This window comes from Candida metapsilosis, assembly GCF_017655625.1.
Source record: "Candida metapsilosis strain BP57 chromosome Unknown scaffold2, whole genome shotgun sequence".
Classification (NCBI taxonomy): domain Eukaryota; kingdom Fungi; phylum Ascomycota; class Pichiomycetes; order Serinales; family Debaryomycetaceae; genus Lodderomyces; species Lodderomyces metapsilosis.
Genome location: NW_027138160.1, coordinates 1,955,818 through 1,972,910, shown reverse-complemented (window position 1 = coordinate 1,972,910; position 17,093 = coordinate 1,955,818). Strand labels below are relative to the sequence as shown.

The 17,093-nt window shown below is 38.4% G+C and overlaps 9 protein-coding genes across 9 annotated transcripts; 5 read left to right on the top strand and 4 right to left on the bottom strand. All coding sequences in view use genetic code 12, as the record gives it.

The window, feature by feature from the left end:
* Window positions 1-624: 624 nt before the first annotated feature.
* SRR1 (Srr1p) lies at window positions 625-1,722 on the bottom strand (the record flags this gene model as incomplete). The annotated part of the gene is made up of 1 exon (XM_067691187.1): window positions 625-1,722. The coding sequence occupies one exon, from the start codon at window positions 1,720-1,722 to the stop codon at window positions 625-627; it is 1,098 nt and encodes a 365-aa protein (XP_067549577.1).
* Window positions 1,723-3,620: 1,898 nt separating this feature from the next.
* MTG2 (putative GTPase) lies at window positions 3,621-5,222 on the bottom strand (the record flags this gene model as incomplete). Its single annotated transcript, XM_067691186.1, has 1 exon — window positions 3,621-5,222. The coding sequence occupies one exon, from the start codon at window positions 5,220-5,222 to the stop codon at window positions 3,621-3,623; it is 1,602 nt and encodes a 533-aa protein (XP_067549576.1).
* Window positions 5,223-5,335: 113 nt separating this feature from the next.
* DBP8 (ATP-dependent RNA helicase) lies at window positions 5,336-6,655 on the top strand (the record flags this gene model as incomplete). The annotated part of the gene is made up of 1 exon (XM_067691185.1): window positions 5,336-6,655. One exon carries the CDS (start codon window positions 5,336-5,338, stop codon window positions 6,653-6,655), a length of 1,320 nt encoding a protein of 439 aa, XP_067549575.1.
* A 4-nt stretch (window positions 6,656-6,659) lies between these two features.
* Window positions 6,660-7,259, bottom strand: I9W82_002339 (uncharacterized protein; the record flags this gene model as incomplete). Its single annotated transcript, XM_067691183.1, has 1 exon — window positions 6,660-7,259. The coding sequence occupies one exon, from the start codon at window positions 7,257-7,259 to the stop codon at window positions 6,660-6,662; it is 600 nt and encodes a 199-aa protein (XP_067549574.1).
* A 115-nt stretch (window positions 7,260-7,374) lies between these two features.
* BRF1 (transcription factor TFIIIB subunit) lies at window positions 7,375-9,018 on the top strand (the record flags this gene model as incomplete). Its single annotated transcript, XM_067691182.1, has 1 exon — window positions 7,375-9,018. The coding sequence occupies one exon, from the start codon at window positions 7,375-7,377 to the stop codon at window positions 9,016-9,018; it is 1,644 nt and encodes a 547-aa protein (XP_067549573.1).
* Window positions 9,019-9,136: 118 nt separating this feature from the next.
* On the top strand, window positions 9,137-11,347 carry SDA1 (Sda1p; the record flags this gene model as incomplete). Its single annotated transcript, XM_067691181.1, has 1 exon — window positions 9,137-11,347. The coding sequence occupies one exon, from the start codon at window positions 9,137-9,139 to the stop codon at window positions 11,345-11,347; it is 2,211 nt and encodes a 736-aa protein (XP_067549572.1).
* Window positions 11,348-11,439: 92 nt separating this feature from the next.
* Window positions 11,440-12,123, bottom strand: HMO1 (Hmo1p; the record flags this gene model as incomplete). The annotated part of the gene is made up of 1 exon (XM_067691180.1): window positions 11,440-12,123. The coding sequence occupies one exon, from the start codon at window positions 12,121-12,123 to the stop codon at window positions 11,440-11,442; it is 684 nt and encodes a 227-aa protein (XP_067549571.1).
* A 734-nt stretch (window positions 12,124-12,857) lies between these two features.
* MCT1 ([acyl-carrier-protein] S-malonyltransferase) lies at window positions 12,858-13,832 on the top strand (the record flags this gene model as incomplete). Its single annotated transcript, XM_067691179.1, has 1 exon — window positions 12,858-13,832. The coding sequence occupies one exon, from the start codon at window positions 12,858-12,860 to the stop codon at window positions 13,830-13,832; it is 975 nt and encodes a 324-aa protein (XP_067549570.1).
* A 247-nt stretch (window positions 13,833-14,079) lies between these two features.
* Window positions 14,080-16,920, top strand: MIS11 (trifunctional formate-tetrahydrofolate ligase/methenyltetrahydrofolate cyclohydrolase/methylenetetrahydrofolate dehydrogenase; the record flags this gene model as incomplete). Its single annotated transcript, XM_067691178.1, has 1 exon — window positions 14,080-16,920. The coding sequence occupies one exon, from the start codon at window positions 14,080-14,082 to the stop codon at window positions 16,918-16,920; it is 2,841 nt and encodes a 946-aa protein (XP_067549569.1).
* Window positions 16,921-17,093: the final 173 nt, after the last annotated feature.

Below are 17,093 nucleotides of genomic sequence, written 5' to 3'. Positions count from 1 at the left end.
CGTTAAAATCGCCTCAAAAAAGACCAAGATGCAACTAATACGAACTTTATACTTTCAAAGTTGTATTATTATTAGGGGGGAGAGGCTCCTTTTATTTTACTGCATGTTGATGCAAGGGTATTCGACGGTTTTGAAATATGGCGAAACTTGATACAAATTCTCCACAATGACTGAGTGTAGCATGTAGTCACATAGTCACTCCTTTCTCTAACATTAGCCCATTCATATGGCTTCAATCAAGGGCCAGAAACAGGTCTGCAATGCAAGGATATATATACGAAAGATCCCATTGCCAGGAAAATAGTCAAAGACAAAGATAACGCATCCGTCTATGACTCCTGAACTGTCCTACAACCACTTTATTATACTAGGATGCAAAAGCAAAGTTGGATTTTCTATAAAACTATAAACCCGTCTTTTCTATCCATCACCATCGGTCGTAGTCGTATCATTAAACGCTTCGTTAAAAAATATTGCCATGAATTGAAAGTAAAAAGAATGCAAAAAAAAAAACCAACAGTAAGTGAATCGGAGAACCAGTTACTCTCAGAAAGTCTATAATATGAATGAATAATAACAACAGGGAACGAAAAATGAACATAATTTGAAAGTGGTTTTTTTCTTTCAACTCTTAGATTCAAATAAAGTGTATGAATCAGTTGATGAAATAGAGCTAACCGAATGCAAAGCAGTCAAATCGAGAAAGTCCATAGATGACGTATTTGTAGTCATTGCAGATGTTGCAGTTGCACAAGTAGATTTAGATGTAGTAGACGGATTCCTCGTTTGTGGATTTGTTACATCTTTGCGTTGTGCCATTATACTGTCAATAATGTCAGCCATGAAATCCAATTTGTAGTTTAATGGTTTGCCAAATGTGTGATCAATACCGACTCGTTTAAACAATTGAAGATCTTGTGGTGAGTTTCTTGTTGTGACGGCAATCAAACTAGTGGTGTCAAATTGAACATCTTTACGGATAATATTGGCAATGTCTAAACCTGTAACTTGTGGCATTTCAATATCAATGAAAATTGCATCAAATGATTGTTTCGACACAATGGCCTCAACTAAAGTTGAATCTTGGGCTTGAACAATGGATGCTTTGGGATATAATTTGATTAAAATACGATTTAGTATCTTGAGATTGATTACATTATCATCGACAATAAGAAAGTTGTATGCATGCAAATTTGGCATTGATAAGTTGAACTTTGATGAAGTAGATTTAGCTTTAACAGATGATGATGATGCTGATGCTAATACTGCTGCTGCTTGATGTCGTTCCTTGACTTCCATAGATTCAATCATTGATTCCACTTGTTGTATATCTTGTGAGGTGGGGCGTAAAATTGAGCTTTTCCGTAGTAGTGAGTTTGATTTTGACGGTACAGCTGAAGAGTCAAGTGGTGTTATGGGACTGTAGAACATCTGTTCGTCTTTCAACGAGATTAGATCAAAAGATTCCATTACATCACTGACACCGTCACTTTCATTATCATCATCATAATCGCTGTCACCAGTGTGTTCTTCATCACTGCTTCCACTTGGGTTGCTCTTGGTTGAGCGTAGCTCTTCAGATATTTCGATAGATAGTTGTGGTTTAACTGAAAAGTAATCGGACGTACTGTGCCAACTTTTTGCGAGTGCTTTAACCGGCGTACCTGGTAATGAGGCCTCGGGTAGTGACGAAGATTGACGAGAAATTACTGGTTGACCCATGGTTACCAAAAACAGTGTAAAAAATATCACTTTCTTATTTGACGACTGGCTGCTAATAATTAAGCGCGTATATAGCTGATGAAAAGTTAAAGTGGTGTGTGAATTTATTTATGAAGGTGCAGCAAAAAAAGTGGGTCGTCTCATTAAGTGATTGGTGATTTTATTGTAGTAATTTGCTCTTTAGTATGTTATGAAATCCTCATATAATCAAACCACTTGGAATTTGAAAAGAAAGCAGAATGTTTCGAAGAAAAGTTAAAAAAATTGGGAATTATTGAATTTGTTTTATAAGAGACAATAAATTCTTCTTCGTCTTCATTTTCTTCTTCTGTCATATTATTTTCGTTAGTCTTTGTGATATTTTGCTATTTTAGTTTAGCGTGTGTGCCTTATAAAAGAAGAAAGTCTTAGAAGTGGGTTTTGTGAGTTTTCACTAAAAATAATAGTCAAATATGCATCTGGCGCCTTTCTTTCTATTAAGGTTAGCAATACTGCATACAAATGATCTATAGAATCACAAACAGAAGAAGAAGAAGTAGTCTATTGTGTTAGATGGATGATGATGCATTAATATATTCTTTTTCTTTCTTTTAAACAGCCCGCCTTAGGGTTTTTAACAATACCGAGCAATACAAACTTTTTACATTTAAATCTTTCTTCAACACATGTTTTTTTTTTTCTTATACAACGAACCTATAAGGTTTTCTAAAGAGGTCATGAAGTCACTGCTTAGACGCAAATTTTAAAAAAGCTTACGTTAGAGCAGCTTTCTTAATTTATCAAGCAAATTTGATAATATTTGTTTCCGTTGAATTTAATGTGTCTGTAACCCACGGGTTTCGGGTTTGAGCAATAGCCACTGACGCCGTGAAAATTCTCTTCTCTCTCCACTTTCTTGTGCTTTGTTCTCTATCGGTTTCAGTTTTTTCTCTAGCCACATTGGATTGTCTCACCACAAGGCGGGTACTTTGGATGTGCCCCGCTTTAAAAATACAAATAAACCACCATACACATAACACAAGGCAAAAAGCAAAAGAAATTTAAACTTTTACGATTGCTTTGCTTTGCTTCCATTTCTAGAAGAGACTGGTTATTCTTTTAATTTTCCACAAATGGTACAAAAAAGAAGAAAATAACCAAATGGACATTTGGATGATGCGGGTATTGAATTTGACTCGGCTCTATGCATTGTGTAATATAGGGAATAGAATAATTTATTATATCAGGAATGGTAGGGTGTTTCCAGACCCTTCTTATGAGACAAGATAGCGCTTAGGTAAGCCCAAGACTGTAGGTCATTACTACATATTAAAAAACTATTCATATGTGGGAGTCATAAAAGCCACTAAATGTGTGAGTTTTCTACTGCATTGTACATAAATTGTTGTTGTTTGCCATTCCAAATAAAAACTTGGCACAAAGTGATCGTATTTCATATAAATTACGATTTGCATCGGTCATAACTAAAAGGAAATCCGTTGCTTTATGCCATGCCCAATTTTTCATCAATTTTTTTTCTTTGATTGCTATTTAATCACCCTGCATAACCACTGACATCTGTACATCTTCCCTTTCTTCACAATATCCTTTAGTCTACACCAAGTAACACTATTAGTAAACCAAATACCGACGCTTTTACTAGAGATAATTCGCTGTTTTCAATTGTTCTCTTGATGTATTTCACCAGTCAATGAAAGCAAATTTAGGACTACACTTCCCTTTGACACATTTGGTATGCAGAGTATGTTAAAAAGAATTCGCCTAACTAAAACAAAAATTCCTTCTTTATTGTGGCTTAGAAAAGCTTCCATGAAATTACCGAAAGCGGATATCGAAGACAACTACAGTAGACGCTAGGCCTATCTTCTTTTTATTCTCTCTATTTACAACTATTCGCTTCACTTGCGAGCAACCTCACCCATGAACTCTAAACAACGGTCAACATTCTCTCCTCTGGGCGCACAAACTGGAACAATTTTCCACAGTTGATGCTTAGTCTCTATAAACTTCTTCAAAGATTGATAGTTTTCACCTTCATTACTCAAGTCAGCTTTTGTAGCAACAATCAATACTTTTTTATCCTTCATTCGTTTGAAACCAACCTCATCAATCAAAACTTGCAAATCTTTCACAGGGTCTGCAGATTCTAAAGATACAACGAAAACCAACCCTCCTGATCTCTCAATATGACGAAGGAAATCCAATCCCATACCTTTATTTTCCGATGCACCTTTAATTATTCCAGGAATATCAGCAACTGTAAATGGATCAGAATCGATACGATGTTGAATTGTACCTATAGTTGGCTGCAAGGTTGTAAATTCCCAATGACCCACTCTTGGTTTTGCCCTCGATATAGCACGTAACAAACTTGATTTTCCGGCATTTGGTAAACCAACAAGTCCCAAATCTGCTATAAGCTTGAGCTCAAGTAAGAAATGAGCTGTGATTCCTGGCCGACCAATTTTACAAAATCGTGGATTACGAACATTTGAAGTGAGGAAATGCATGTTGCCTAACCCACCTTTACCTCCATGTAAAAGCAATAAAGGTTTTGTTGTGACTTTGTCACAATCCATGCCAATTATAGGAAACTGATCTTGTTGTTGTTCTTCAAACTCAATCTCTTCGTCGTATTTAGTTACTTTATCATTTAGCTCCTGAAAGAAATCCCGCAGTTGGTAATACTCCTCATCATGCTCTTTAAATATCCACCCTTCACCTGGCTTATACCCATGACGATTCAATTGAACGTTATTCTTGTCATGGTTCATATCCAACTCAAGCTCCATATACACATCATTCAATGAATCACCTTCCTTTTTAGACACATATTTTTTAAAAATCGTTGGATCAGGTATCCATCGTATAACTGTACCTAATGGTATATCAATAATGACATCGTCACCATTTTTACCATCCAATTGTCCTCCCTTACCAGGTGAGCCCAGTTTGGCAACATACCGCTTTTGTAAATAGTGTAACGAATTTAAATTTCGGTCTACCACGTTGATGTAAATGTTTCCACCACTACCACCATCACCACCATCAGGTGGACCAGAAGTTGTTAAATTATCACGGAAAAATGAAACAGCTCCATTACCTCCAGACCCACTAGTCATCTTTATAATCCTTAAATCGATAAATTTCTTATTCTCAACTTTAGCAGCCTTTTTCGTCTTTGCATGTATTAGATTTGAATAGAATACATGGTGTAAATGATGTGAATTGCCTGAAAAGTAGTCAGCTATACTTATGATATTTCTTGGTTTTGGCAATTTACGTTTAGGTATTGGTTCAGAAGCTGCTGGGATATCAATAATTTGTGAAAGCTTGATTATCTGAGACTCATCGGATATACTCTTTGATACCACTTGCTTATCAGTAGTATCAGGAAACTCATTGTGAAAGGCATAGTTGGGTGTGAATGAAGTTGTGGATGTGACGTTTCGTAGATACAGAGTCGTTGAAAGCGATCGAGACAGTAGCCTTAGCAACATTTCTAATGAGTAGTAGTCTTTGAATTCTTCTGATCCGCTTTTCTTTCGTTTTGCGAAATTTTTTTGATTTTTTTTTCTATATCCCGATGATCATCTCTACACCAACCACCAGAATGCCATCATTTGAAGAACTAGGAGTCGCAAGATGGCTCAGTGAGTCACTAGAAGCAATGAAGATACGTAAACCTACATCCATCCAAGCTGAGTGTATACCAGCAATACTCAAAGGACAAGATTGTATCGGAGGAGCCAAAACTGGTTCAGGTAAAACTATTGCATTTGCAGCTCCGATGTTAACGCAATGGTCAGAAGATCCATATGGTATTTTTGGATTAGTGCTTACTCCAACTAGAGAATTGGCTTTGCAAATTGCTGAACAGTATACTGCTTTAGGAGCGCAAATGAATATCAAAGTATGTGTTGTTGTTGGAGGAGAAGATTTTGTAAAGCAAACTTTGGAGTTGCAGAAAAAGCCTCATTTTGTCATTGCTACTCCAGGAAGGTTAGCTGATCATATTTTGAATAGTGGAGAGGAAACTATCAGCGGGTTGAGAAGAGTTCGATATTTGGTTTTGGATGAAGCAGATCGGTTATTGAGCAATAGTTTTAGCAGTGATTTGGAAAGGTGCTTTTCCGTTTTACCATCAAGTGATAAAAGGCAAACGTTATTGTTTACTGCTACTATAACTGATTCTGTCAAGGCATTAAAGGAGAAACCACGCCCGGCAGGGAAACTACCTGTATTTATGCACGAAGTTGATACAGTCGACAAGGTTGCCATTCCATCCACTTTACTGATTGAATATGTGTTTGTGCCTTCGTATGTAAAAGAAGCATATCTACATAGCATTTTGCTTTTACCAAAGTATAAAGAATCAACCGCAGTTGTGTTTGTCAATAGGACAGTGACGGCAGAGGTATTACGAAGAGCTTTGAGAAAATTGGATTTTAGGGTGGCATCATTGCATTCTGAAATGCCACAGTCTGAAAGAACCAACTCGCTACATAGATTCAAAGCAGGTGCAGCGAGGATACTTATTGCCACCGATGTTGCATCTAGAGGTTTAGATATCCCAACGGTTGAACTTGTGGTAAATTTCGACATACCGGCTGACCCTGATGATTTTATCCATAGAGTTGGTAGAACGGCTAGAGCTGGTAGAAAAGGTGATGCAATCAGTATCATTGGCGAGAAGGATATAGAGAGAATTCAGGGTATCGAGGAGAGAATAAACAAAAAGATGGAGTTGTTGGAAGAAATAAACGACGATAAGGTTATCAAGGACTCATTGAGTGCAATGACAACGGCAAAGAGAGAGTCGATGCTGGAGATGGAGAAAGAAGGGTTTGGAGAAAAGAGAAAGATCAACAAGAGAAAGCATGCAAAGGAGGAGCCTGACAAGAAACTGAAAAAGTCAAAGTCTAAAAAATGATTCTCTATTTAGATTCTAAGTAACCTTCTGCAATCAACGTCACATTAATCACTATCAAAGTGATAATCACACCAGTGATACATGCAGCTGTAGGTAGATTATTGAAATTGTAGGTAGCTATCTTGTGTTGAGCATATCGATTTATTGTAATGTAATAGCTTGATCCACTAACCACCAAAACAAATAGGGACAACACTAACAATATGTAGGACACAGCAATTGAGAATTTAGTGTGGTTAAATTTATGTTTCTGCTCATTCTCATGGGATTTATCACCAGAAGTATCAAACTTGAAGTTCAAAATTATCCCCAATGCGGTAAAGAATAACGCAGTTGCAAATCGGGTAAATGTAAGAAAGGTCCTTTCTGATTGCAACACATCTCTAGGCTCAGAACTTACTACTTTCATAATCAATGGATATGGAAAGTGTGGCAGAACGTGAGCATTTTCTTCATCGTCAATTGTGGGAGTACGTGTGAGTCTGTGTGACACAGTGGGATTCGAGTAGTCTAAGTCTACCCTTTGTAAACCGCTCGATGTACCTGCATCTACCTGGTCATATGGGCTGACTTCAAACTCATCTGCGCTATCACCTCCAGCCATAGTTGCCTAGTGGTTAACAAAAGAAAAAAAAAAAAATTCATTGTTTCTCATTTCAAAAGTTTCCACAAACCATAAACATCCAGAGTAAATACGGCCTACCACAACCCTTTCCAATATGAGAGTACAAAAACAACAGAAATGTGTCAACTGTGGCCATACACAGTTTGACGTGAATAGGTACACCGCCGCAGGTGATGTGTCATGTCTTCGATGTGGTACTGTCCTCGAAGAGAACCCTATTGTTTCCGAAGTTCAGTTTGGTGAGTCTTCAAGTGGTGCCGCTATGGTTCAAGGTGCCATGGTTGGAGCAGATCAAGCAAGAGCCACTTTTGCCGGTGGAAGACAGAATGCCATGGAAAGTAGAGAGCAGACAATAACCAATGGGAAACGAAAGATTAGACAAATCGCTGCCGCATTGAAAATACCTGATTTTATTGCCGAAGCAGCTGGAGAGTGGTTCAAACTAGCGTTGACAATGAACTTTGTACAGGGAAGACGTTCGAATAATGTGTTGGCCACGTGTCTTTACGTAGCGTGTCGTAAAGAAAAGACACCTCACATGTTGATAGATTTCAGTTCAAGATTACAGATTTCGGTGTACTCTTTGGGTGCTACGTTTTTAAAGATGGTGAAAGCTCTCCACATCACGTCGTTACCATTAGCAGACCCTTCTTTATTTATACAACATTTTGTCGAAAAATTGGACTTCAAAGACAAGGCTACAAAGGTAGCCAGAGATGCAACAAAACTAGCTCAAAGAATGTCTGCTGATTGGATCCATGAAGGTAGGCGGCCGGCCGGTGTTGCGGGTGCTTGTGTTTTACTTGCGGCAAGAATGAATAATTTTAGAAGAAGTCATTCTGAAATTGTGGCAATCTCCCACGTAGGACAAGAAACATTGCAAAGAAGATTGAATGAGTTTAAAAAGACAAAAGCAGCACAATTATCGGTCCTGAGGTTCCGGAACGATGAAGAGGTGGAAAGTGCCAATCCACCTTCATTTGAAAAGAATCGGAAAAATGAATTGAGAATAGCTCGTACTTTACAAAGGCGACAACAGGAAACTTTTAATGATTTGGATAGCATGACAGAGGATGAAAAAATCCAATACCTTGGCGATCTCTCCAAAGATGAGCAGCAAAAGCAAATTCTCATGAATACAATCTTGAGTGACATTACAATAAACAAAGACTTGATAAATGAGCAAATTGAAAGGATCTTGAAGTCTAAACGTAACAAAATGGAACAATCATTATACAAGACCCCACACGAATTAGCTAAAGAAGAGGAGGACGATTTGGATAGAATTTGGAACATGAATTGGCCCAAGAATTTGGTTAAAAATTTACCAACTACTGAAGATGTACTTAAACTCGTATCATCTGAAGCCGAGTTAAACTCAGATGATGATGATGCAGTGGTAGAAGAGAGCCAAATGACACCAGAAGAAGTTGCCATGAAGGAGCGCATTTGGACAGGTCTCAATCACGATTACATGGTTGAGCAAGAACGTAAGAGGTTGAAGCAAGAAGCAGATGAGTTAACTGGAAATACTTCTGCAAATTCAGCCAATCGTCGGAAAAGACAACGGTCTTCTGTACCACCGGAAATTCAAAAAGAGATTGGTGATATTGTATTGGATGAAGATGGAACCCCCAAGAGTGCAGGTGATAGTGCTAAAATGTACTTCTCAAAGACTTCAGTGTCGCGGAAGATTAATTATGAGTCCTTACAGGGTCTATTTGGGGAAAAGTTTTAATAGTATAGATTTATACGACTTTTGTGTCAATACATATTTTTTTTTTATCTCTTCCTCATCGCACAATTCTATGTAACTTTTTACAATTTTACTGTTTCTCCTTAAGATACTAGCAAAGATGGGGAAACAAAGAAGAGCAGCTATTCTCCCAACCAACATCATATTGTTGCAGAATGTGGTAAGAAGAGATCCAGAATCCTACCATGAAGAGTTTTTACAACAGTTATCGCATTATGAATCATTAAGAGACTTGTATTTGGAGAATCCTACGGGAGCTGATTCAAATTCAACTACTGAATTTATTGAACTCATTGGGTTCCTTTCAGCAGTTTGTAATTGCTACCCTAAAGAAACCAAAAACTTTCCCGAAGAGTTAAAGACCATTTTACTTGATAACCATCGTGATTTGGCTCCAGAATTGAGAGAAAAGATTATACAATGTTTGACAATGTTGCGGAATAAGGATATAATCACTGCTGAAAGCTTGATTCAAACAATTTTCCCATTGTTGACTGCATATGCTTCAGGGCAAGTGCAAGCTGGACAACATGTGAAACAAATGAGACGTCAGATCTATTCGACTTTAATTTCGCTATTGAAGTCGGTAAATACTGGTGCCAAGAACCAACGACTAAACAGATCCACACAAGCTTTGCTTTTTAACTTGCTTGAACAGAAGGACACACAAGGTTTATGGGCTACAAAGTTAACGAGAGAGTTATGGAGAAGGGGTATTTGGGACGATTCAAGAGCTGTTGAAATTATGACACAGGCTGCATTGCATCCTGATGTGAAAGTTGCCATTGCTGGTGCAAGATTCTTTCTTGGTGCCGATAAAGAAAGAGAGGAAAATTTCGAGGACTCGAGTGATGAAGAAGGTTTTGATATGGGTGCGTTAAAACACAAGATGGAGGTTAATAAGAAATCATCGAAAAGAGGAAAGAAATTGGACCAAGCAGTGAAGCAAATGAAGAAAAAGAATAGCACTAAGCATTCAGCCACTTATTTGAACTTTTCAGCTATACATCTTTTACGTGATCCTCAAGGATTTGCTGAACAGCTATTTGACAATCATTTGAGCTCAAAGAATTCTAACAAGTTTGATTTGGAGCAAAAGATTTTATTTATGAATTTGGTGTCGCGGTTGATTGGTACCCACAAGTTGATTGTGTTGGGTATATACTCCTTCTTTTTGAAGTATCTCACACCAAAGCAAAGGAATGTTACCCAGATTATGGCAGCTTCTGCTCAAGCTTCGCATGACTTGGTACCCCCAGAAAACATTGAGTTAGTTGTTCGTAAAATTGCCGATGAATTTGTCAGTGATGGTGTTGCTGCTGAAGTTGCATCTGCTGGTATTAATACTATTAGAGAGATACTATCTCGTGCTCCGTTGGCAATTGAAGCTCCATTGTTGCAAGACTTGACAGAATATAAAGGATCAAAATCCAAAGCAGTTATGATGGCTGCAAGGTCTTTGATCTCGTTGTACAGAGAAGTTGCACCTGAAATGTTGGCAAAGAAGGATAGGGGTAAAATTGCCAGTATCGAATTGCAAAAAGGAGAAAAGGGTAAGTCCAAACCACAATATGGTGTGGAGAATAACGTGACATCTATCCCAGGATTGGAATTATTAGCCAAGTGGAAACAAGAGCAAGGACAAACAAATGTTGATGATGAAGAGGAAGATGCTAATTGGGAAGTTGATGATGAAGATGACGGAAGTGATGTTGAAGGAGAATGGATCCTGGTGGAATCGGATAAGGAAATTGATATTTCAGATAGTGAAGATGAGGCTGACAAAAAGGAGAATGTTTCTGATTTAGAATTGTCATCAGACGAAGAGGAAGATGAAGAGGCCACCGAAGACGGGGATGACGAAAGGCCTCGAAAGAAAGCCAAGCTTGAAACCAAGGAGGGCGATTCCTCCACTATGAATGAACTTCTCTCTAGCCGAATCCTCACTCCAGCAGATTTTGCCAAGTTGGAAGAATTGAGAACAGAGGCAGGTGTTGCCAAATTAATGGGAATCACAAATGAAGATGCAGTTGACTCCACCTCCTTAGTTGGTAAAGTCAAATACAAGCAATTAAGAGAAGAAAAAATCGCCCTAGCCAAGGAAGGAAAAGAGGATCGTGGCAAGTTTGGTTCAAGAAAGGGTAAGCGTGATGCACCTCACTCAACTACAAACAAAGAAAAAGCTAGAAAGAAGAATTTCGTCATGATGATTCATAAAAAAGCAGTTCAAGGTAAGCAAAAATTGTCACTTCGTGACAGACAAAAGGTATTGAGAGCCCATATTGACAAGCAAAAGATGAAGAAGAAGTAATTGTATAAAAGTGTATAATTACATTGAAATAAAGAAAACTAATACATAAAATGGGAAAGAAAAAAAAACACACACACACTAAAGTTTTAAGTCTATGGGGAGCTAGAAGCGGCAGCTAATTTCTTCTTTTTCTCCTTCTTTTCTTGCTTCTTTTTCTTCTTTTTCAATTCTTCTTGGGATAAAGCTGGTACTTCTTCTGCTTCCTCAGCCAAAGGAGTTTCAGTTTCTTCATATCCACTTGCGTATGGATGTTCAGGACGTTTATAGTTAGAACCATCTTTCAAACTTTGTTCATACTTGGCCTTTTCAGCATGGTAAAGTTTCATTTCCTCTTCATACTTGTGCTTCCATTTGGCCTTCTCTTCATCAGTGATATTGTCCCAACGTTCCTTCACCATTTGGTTCAAATCAATAGCACCAAGATTGGGCAATCCCTTCTTCTTTCTCTCCTCAGCAATCATTTTACGCAAGTGGAAACTAAATGCAAAAAACATTGTTAATGGTTTCTTTGGTGCGTTTGGATCTCTTTCAACCTTTCTCTTCTTCTTGTCTCCATTAGCGGCACCGTCTAAACCGTGCTTGAGACCAGAAGCAGTATCAGCGGCCGCCTTCATGGCCTCCTGGATTCCGTTCAATTGCTCGGCCGTGATATCCTCGTTGCCTCCAGTGGCTACCTTGTAAAAATCAACCGCGTTTTTAGCAGCCTCTTGAGCAGCTTTCGATAATTCGAAAAGGGATGCAATCAACGCGTCCTTACTTGCTTTTAAATCAGACATTTTCGTTATTCCAGCTCTGGTTGTTGTTTATGCTTGTTTGTTATTCAGTTTGCAAAACTTCAATTGTTGGTTGTGTATAAGATTTGTATCTTGTCGACCTAATTATACCGTCTCGCTGTCTATCGGGGGAGAAAAGAGGGCGATAGAATTTTTTTTTTTTGGTTCGAATTCCACGCAGGAGGAAATTGATGGGGTTTTAAAGATATTTCTGTTTTCTCGTTCCAAGTTGTCAAGAAAAATGGGCGCCTTTCGTGTGAGTGCGACTCGGAGACAATGTAAATTTTTTAGTGCGTTGTACGGGTGCGCATAAAACGGGTGATTTTGTAGGAGGAAGAAAAAACAATAATCGAGTGAAACGCGAAAAACTCGAATTTGAAACCAACCGCGTCGTAGGTGGATTTGATTAAAAGCAATTTAGCACGATTGACATACTTGTATTCGTGTAGTTCGTTGCATTGCTTTGAGATCAGTCGTAGGTTGAATTACAGTAGGCTTGAGTTGATAGTGAACCCCACTCCAGGTGAGCTATGATTGAACGAAATGTATACAACGAAAAGGAGCTTCTCCCACCCAAGTTAGTCACTGAAACTGTTTACAGCTACGCCGGACGCGAAATTTAGATTGTGGTGATATTTTTGGGTGTAATTTGACATGATTCACGTGCAATTCAGTATAAAAAAAATACGGTGCAAATTGCGACTCTTTTGACCCCAATTTACAATCTGCACTCTCAAATGAACGGTCAGAACTTACTCAGCAGTGTCAAGAAATATGCCATTGCATGCCCAGGACAAGGCATAATACGCAACGGTTTACTTGAAGGGAACAAAAAGTATCGTCACTTATTCCAACCGTGCTTGGACGAAGTCGACTCCGCATTGAATTGCAAGTTTTCTGACTACTTATTCCATAGAGATGTGAGTGACAGTGAAACACGTCAATGGCTACAGCAGACATCAAATGCACAACCAGCTATTCTTGCTTCTACCTATATTACCCTTAAGACATTCGAGAAAGTCCATGAAATCGATTTATTGAAAAATACGCAATTCCTTCTAGGTCATTCACTTGGAGAGTACACGGCTTTAACATTGAGTGGAGTTTTTGATCTACATACTTCAGTCAAACTTGTTAAAGAAAGAGGCAGATTGATGGAAGAATTGGTTAGAAAGGCGTCGAGTCAGTTTGGAATGATTGCATTGATAATTAGACCAGAACATGTGAATGAGATCATAGATTTAGCTACGCAGCACAATGTTTTGGGTAATGTGAATTCAAGGTACCAAATAGTGATCTCAGGTGAATTCACCAAGCTTGAAGAATTTGTAACATTCTTGAAATCGGTCAATAAAAGGATGTTATTGAAAACTGAGAAATTACCAGTATCAATACCCTTCCATAGTGGTATGCTAAAGGATATCGTTCCAGGATTGAGATCAATAGTGGATGACAAGATCAACAGGCAAATGGTTCCAATTATTTCTAATCTAGACGGTGAAGTCTCCACCGACGGATCAACAACGGTCGAAAAAGCTCTCACGGCCAATTACAAGCCAGTTCAGTGGATGAAATCAATGGAAACATTGACTGCCTCTGGCGTGGATGCTGTTTTCAACCTTGGACCTGGACAAATCCTTAATGCTATAAACAAACGATACAATGTGAAATGCATTCCGATAGAGAATATTGAACAGTTTAGTATAGAATAGTTTAATTAGAATGTTGTTAGACAAATCCCTTCTCTTTCTTCCTCTTACACGTGCACGAATCAGAGTCAAAAAAAAAAATTTACTTGATTGAGAGAAAAACTAATTTTGGGGGCATGTTTTTGTACGACTTTATAGTGGTTAAACGATAGGCGCGCAAATGGCCTTCTTCACGAGATATTTTTTTCAAAAAAAATTTCATATTCCAAGCAGATCTTTCTTTCTTTCTCTGTATATCTCGATTTCAAACATGGTTGCTCAAATTTTAGACGGGAAGGCTATCGCTTTAGACCTTCGTACAAAGATACATGATGAAGTTGCTCAATTTCAATTGAAACATCCCGACTTCAAACCAAATTTGGCTATCATTCAAGTTGGAAACAGACCAGATTCGACCACATATGTCAAAATGAAATTGAAAGCAGCTGAAGAGGCAAACATTGGTTGTCAGATTATAAATTTGCCTGAAGACATTTCCGAATTTGAATTGTTGAATGAGGTTTCAAAATTGAACAACTCTTTAGATGTTGATGGAATTTTAGTTCAGTTACCATTGCCTGGTCATATTGACGAAACAAAAGTCACAAATGCAGTTTTATCAGACAAAGATGTTGATGGATTTGGTCCTTTCAATGTTGGTGAATTGTCTAAAAAGGGCGGAGAGCCAAAATTTATTCCTTGCACTCCAAAGGGTATTATGCATTTGTTGAATGTATCTGGTGTCGACGTTGAGGGAAAATCTGCAGTCGTTTTAGGAAGATCCGATATCGTAGGGAAACCAGTTGCTAATTTGCTCACAAAAGCTGACGCCAGTGTCACTGTCGTCCATTCTAGAACCCCTATTGAACATGTCAAGCAGTATTTGGGAGAGGCAGATATCGTTGTAGCTGCCATTGGCCAACCTCAATACGTTAAAGGGGAATGGTTAAAGGAAGGTGCTGTTGTAATCGATGTAGGCACCAACTTCATTCCCGATAGCACCAAGAAAAGTGGTCAAAGAATGGTTGGTGATGTCGATTACGAAGCTGCTAAAGAAAAAGTTCAATTGATTACTCCAGTTCCTGGTGGAGTAGACCCAATGACTGTTGCCTGTTTGTTAGACAATGTTGTCATTGCAGCAAAGAGACACTACAAGACAAACAATGAAACACCAAAATTTACCAACCCTTTAAAGTTGGACTTGAAAAAGCCCGTTCCTTCAGACTTTGAAATCTCTCGTGCTCAACAACCAAAGCGTATCACACAAGTCGCTGAAGAAGCTGGTATTTTGGATGCTGAGTTAGAACCATTTGGTTTCAGTAAAGCTAAAGTTTCCTTGGATTTATTGAAAAGATTACACAACAAAAAGGATGGTAAATACGTTCTTGTTACTGGTATTACACCAACTCCATTGGGTGAAGGTAAGTCAACAACAACAGTTGGTTTAGCTCAAGCTTTGGGAGCGCATTTGAATAAAAACGTGTTTGCAAATGTCAGACAGCCATCAATGGGCCCAACTTTTGGTATCAAAGGTGGTGCCGCTGGTGGAGGTTATTCACAAGTTATTCCAATGGATGAGTTTAATATGCATGTCACTGGTGATATCCACGCTATTACCATGGCTAACAACTTATTGGCTGCTGCCATAGATACAAGAATGTTCCACGAATCAACCCAAAAGGATGGTCCATTGTACAGAAGATTGGTGCCAGAAAAGAAAGGAAAGAGATCATTTACCAAGTCTATGTTGAGAAGATTGGAAAAATTGGGAATCAACAAAACCGATCCAAATGAATTGACTCCTGAGGAGATAACCGCATTTGCTAGATTAGATATTGACCCAGAATCCATTACCTGGAAGAGAGTTGTTGACTGTAATGATAGATTCTTGAGAGGTATTACTGTGGGACAAGCTCCAACAGAAAAAGGCTTCACTAGAGCCACTGGTTTCGATATCACTGTCGCTTCCGAGTGTATGGCTATTTTGGCATTGGCCAACTCTCTCGAAGATATGAGAGAAAGATTGGGTAAGATGGTCATTGGTACTTCAAAGCAAGGTGTTCCAGTAACATGTGAAGATATTGGATGTGCGGGTGCTTTGACTGCATTGTTGAAAGACGCTATTAAACCAAATATTATGCAAACATTGGAAGGTACTCCAGTTTTTGTTCATGCTGGTCCTTTTGCCAACATTTCCATTGGTGCATCTTCTATCTTAGCTGATAAGATGGCTTTGAAATTAGCTGGTACATCAAGTGATTTAACTCCAGAGGAAAGAAAAGAGCAAGAAGGATATGTTGTTACCGAAGCCGGTTTCGACTTTACCATGGGTGGTGAGAGATTCATCAATATTAAATGTAGATCAAGTGGCTTGGTCCCTGATGTTATCGTTATTGTTGCCACTGTTCGTGCATTGAAAGTGCATGGTGGAGGTCCAGAAGTCAAAGCAGGTGCGCCATTAGCTCCAGAATACACTCAAGAAAATGTCGAATTATTGAGAGTTGGTTGTTCTAATTTGGCCAAGCATATTCAAAATGCTAAATCTTATGGTTTGCCAGTTGTTGTTGCCATCAACAAAATGTCCTCTGATTCTGATAAGGAACATGAAGTAATCAAAGAGGAAGCCTTGAAAGCTGGTGCAGTTGATGCGATTGTTTCAAACCATTGGGAAGAAGGTGGAAAAGGTGCTGTTGATTTGGCCAAGGGAGTTATTGAAGCTGCCAACAGAGATGATAAGAACTTCCACTTCCTTTATGGTACTGAACCATCTATTGAAGATAAGATCTCAACTATTGCAAAGGAAATGTATGGTGCAGGTGAAGTTGAATTCTTGCCAGAAGCTCAAAAGAAGATTGATTTGTACACCAAGCAAGGATTTGGTAAATTGCCAATTTGTATTGCCAAGACTCAATACTCATTATCACATGATGCCAACTTAAAGGGTGTTCCAAGTGGATTCAAGTTCCCAATTAGAGATGTTAAGGCATCAATTGGTGCTGGATACTTGTATGCTTTGGCAGCTGAGATCCAAACCATCCCTGGTTTACCAACTCATTGTGGTTTCATGAATGTTGAAGTGAATGAAGATGGTGAGATTGATGGATTGTTTTAGACCCGATCTTTGTGAGTTTATTAAAACTTTTTCAACCTAGTTTTAACGAATGTTATGAAATTGATGCTTCTTTTTTTTTATAAGTGATAGATTATGGAAATATAGTTCAACACGTATATAAATATATGTTTTGTAAATTGAGAGAGATTAGAGATTGATACGTATCAGGAGTA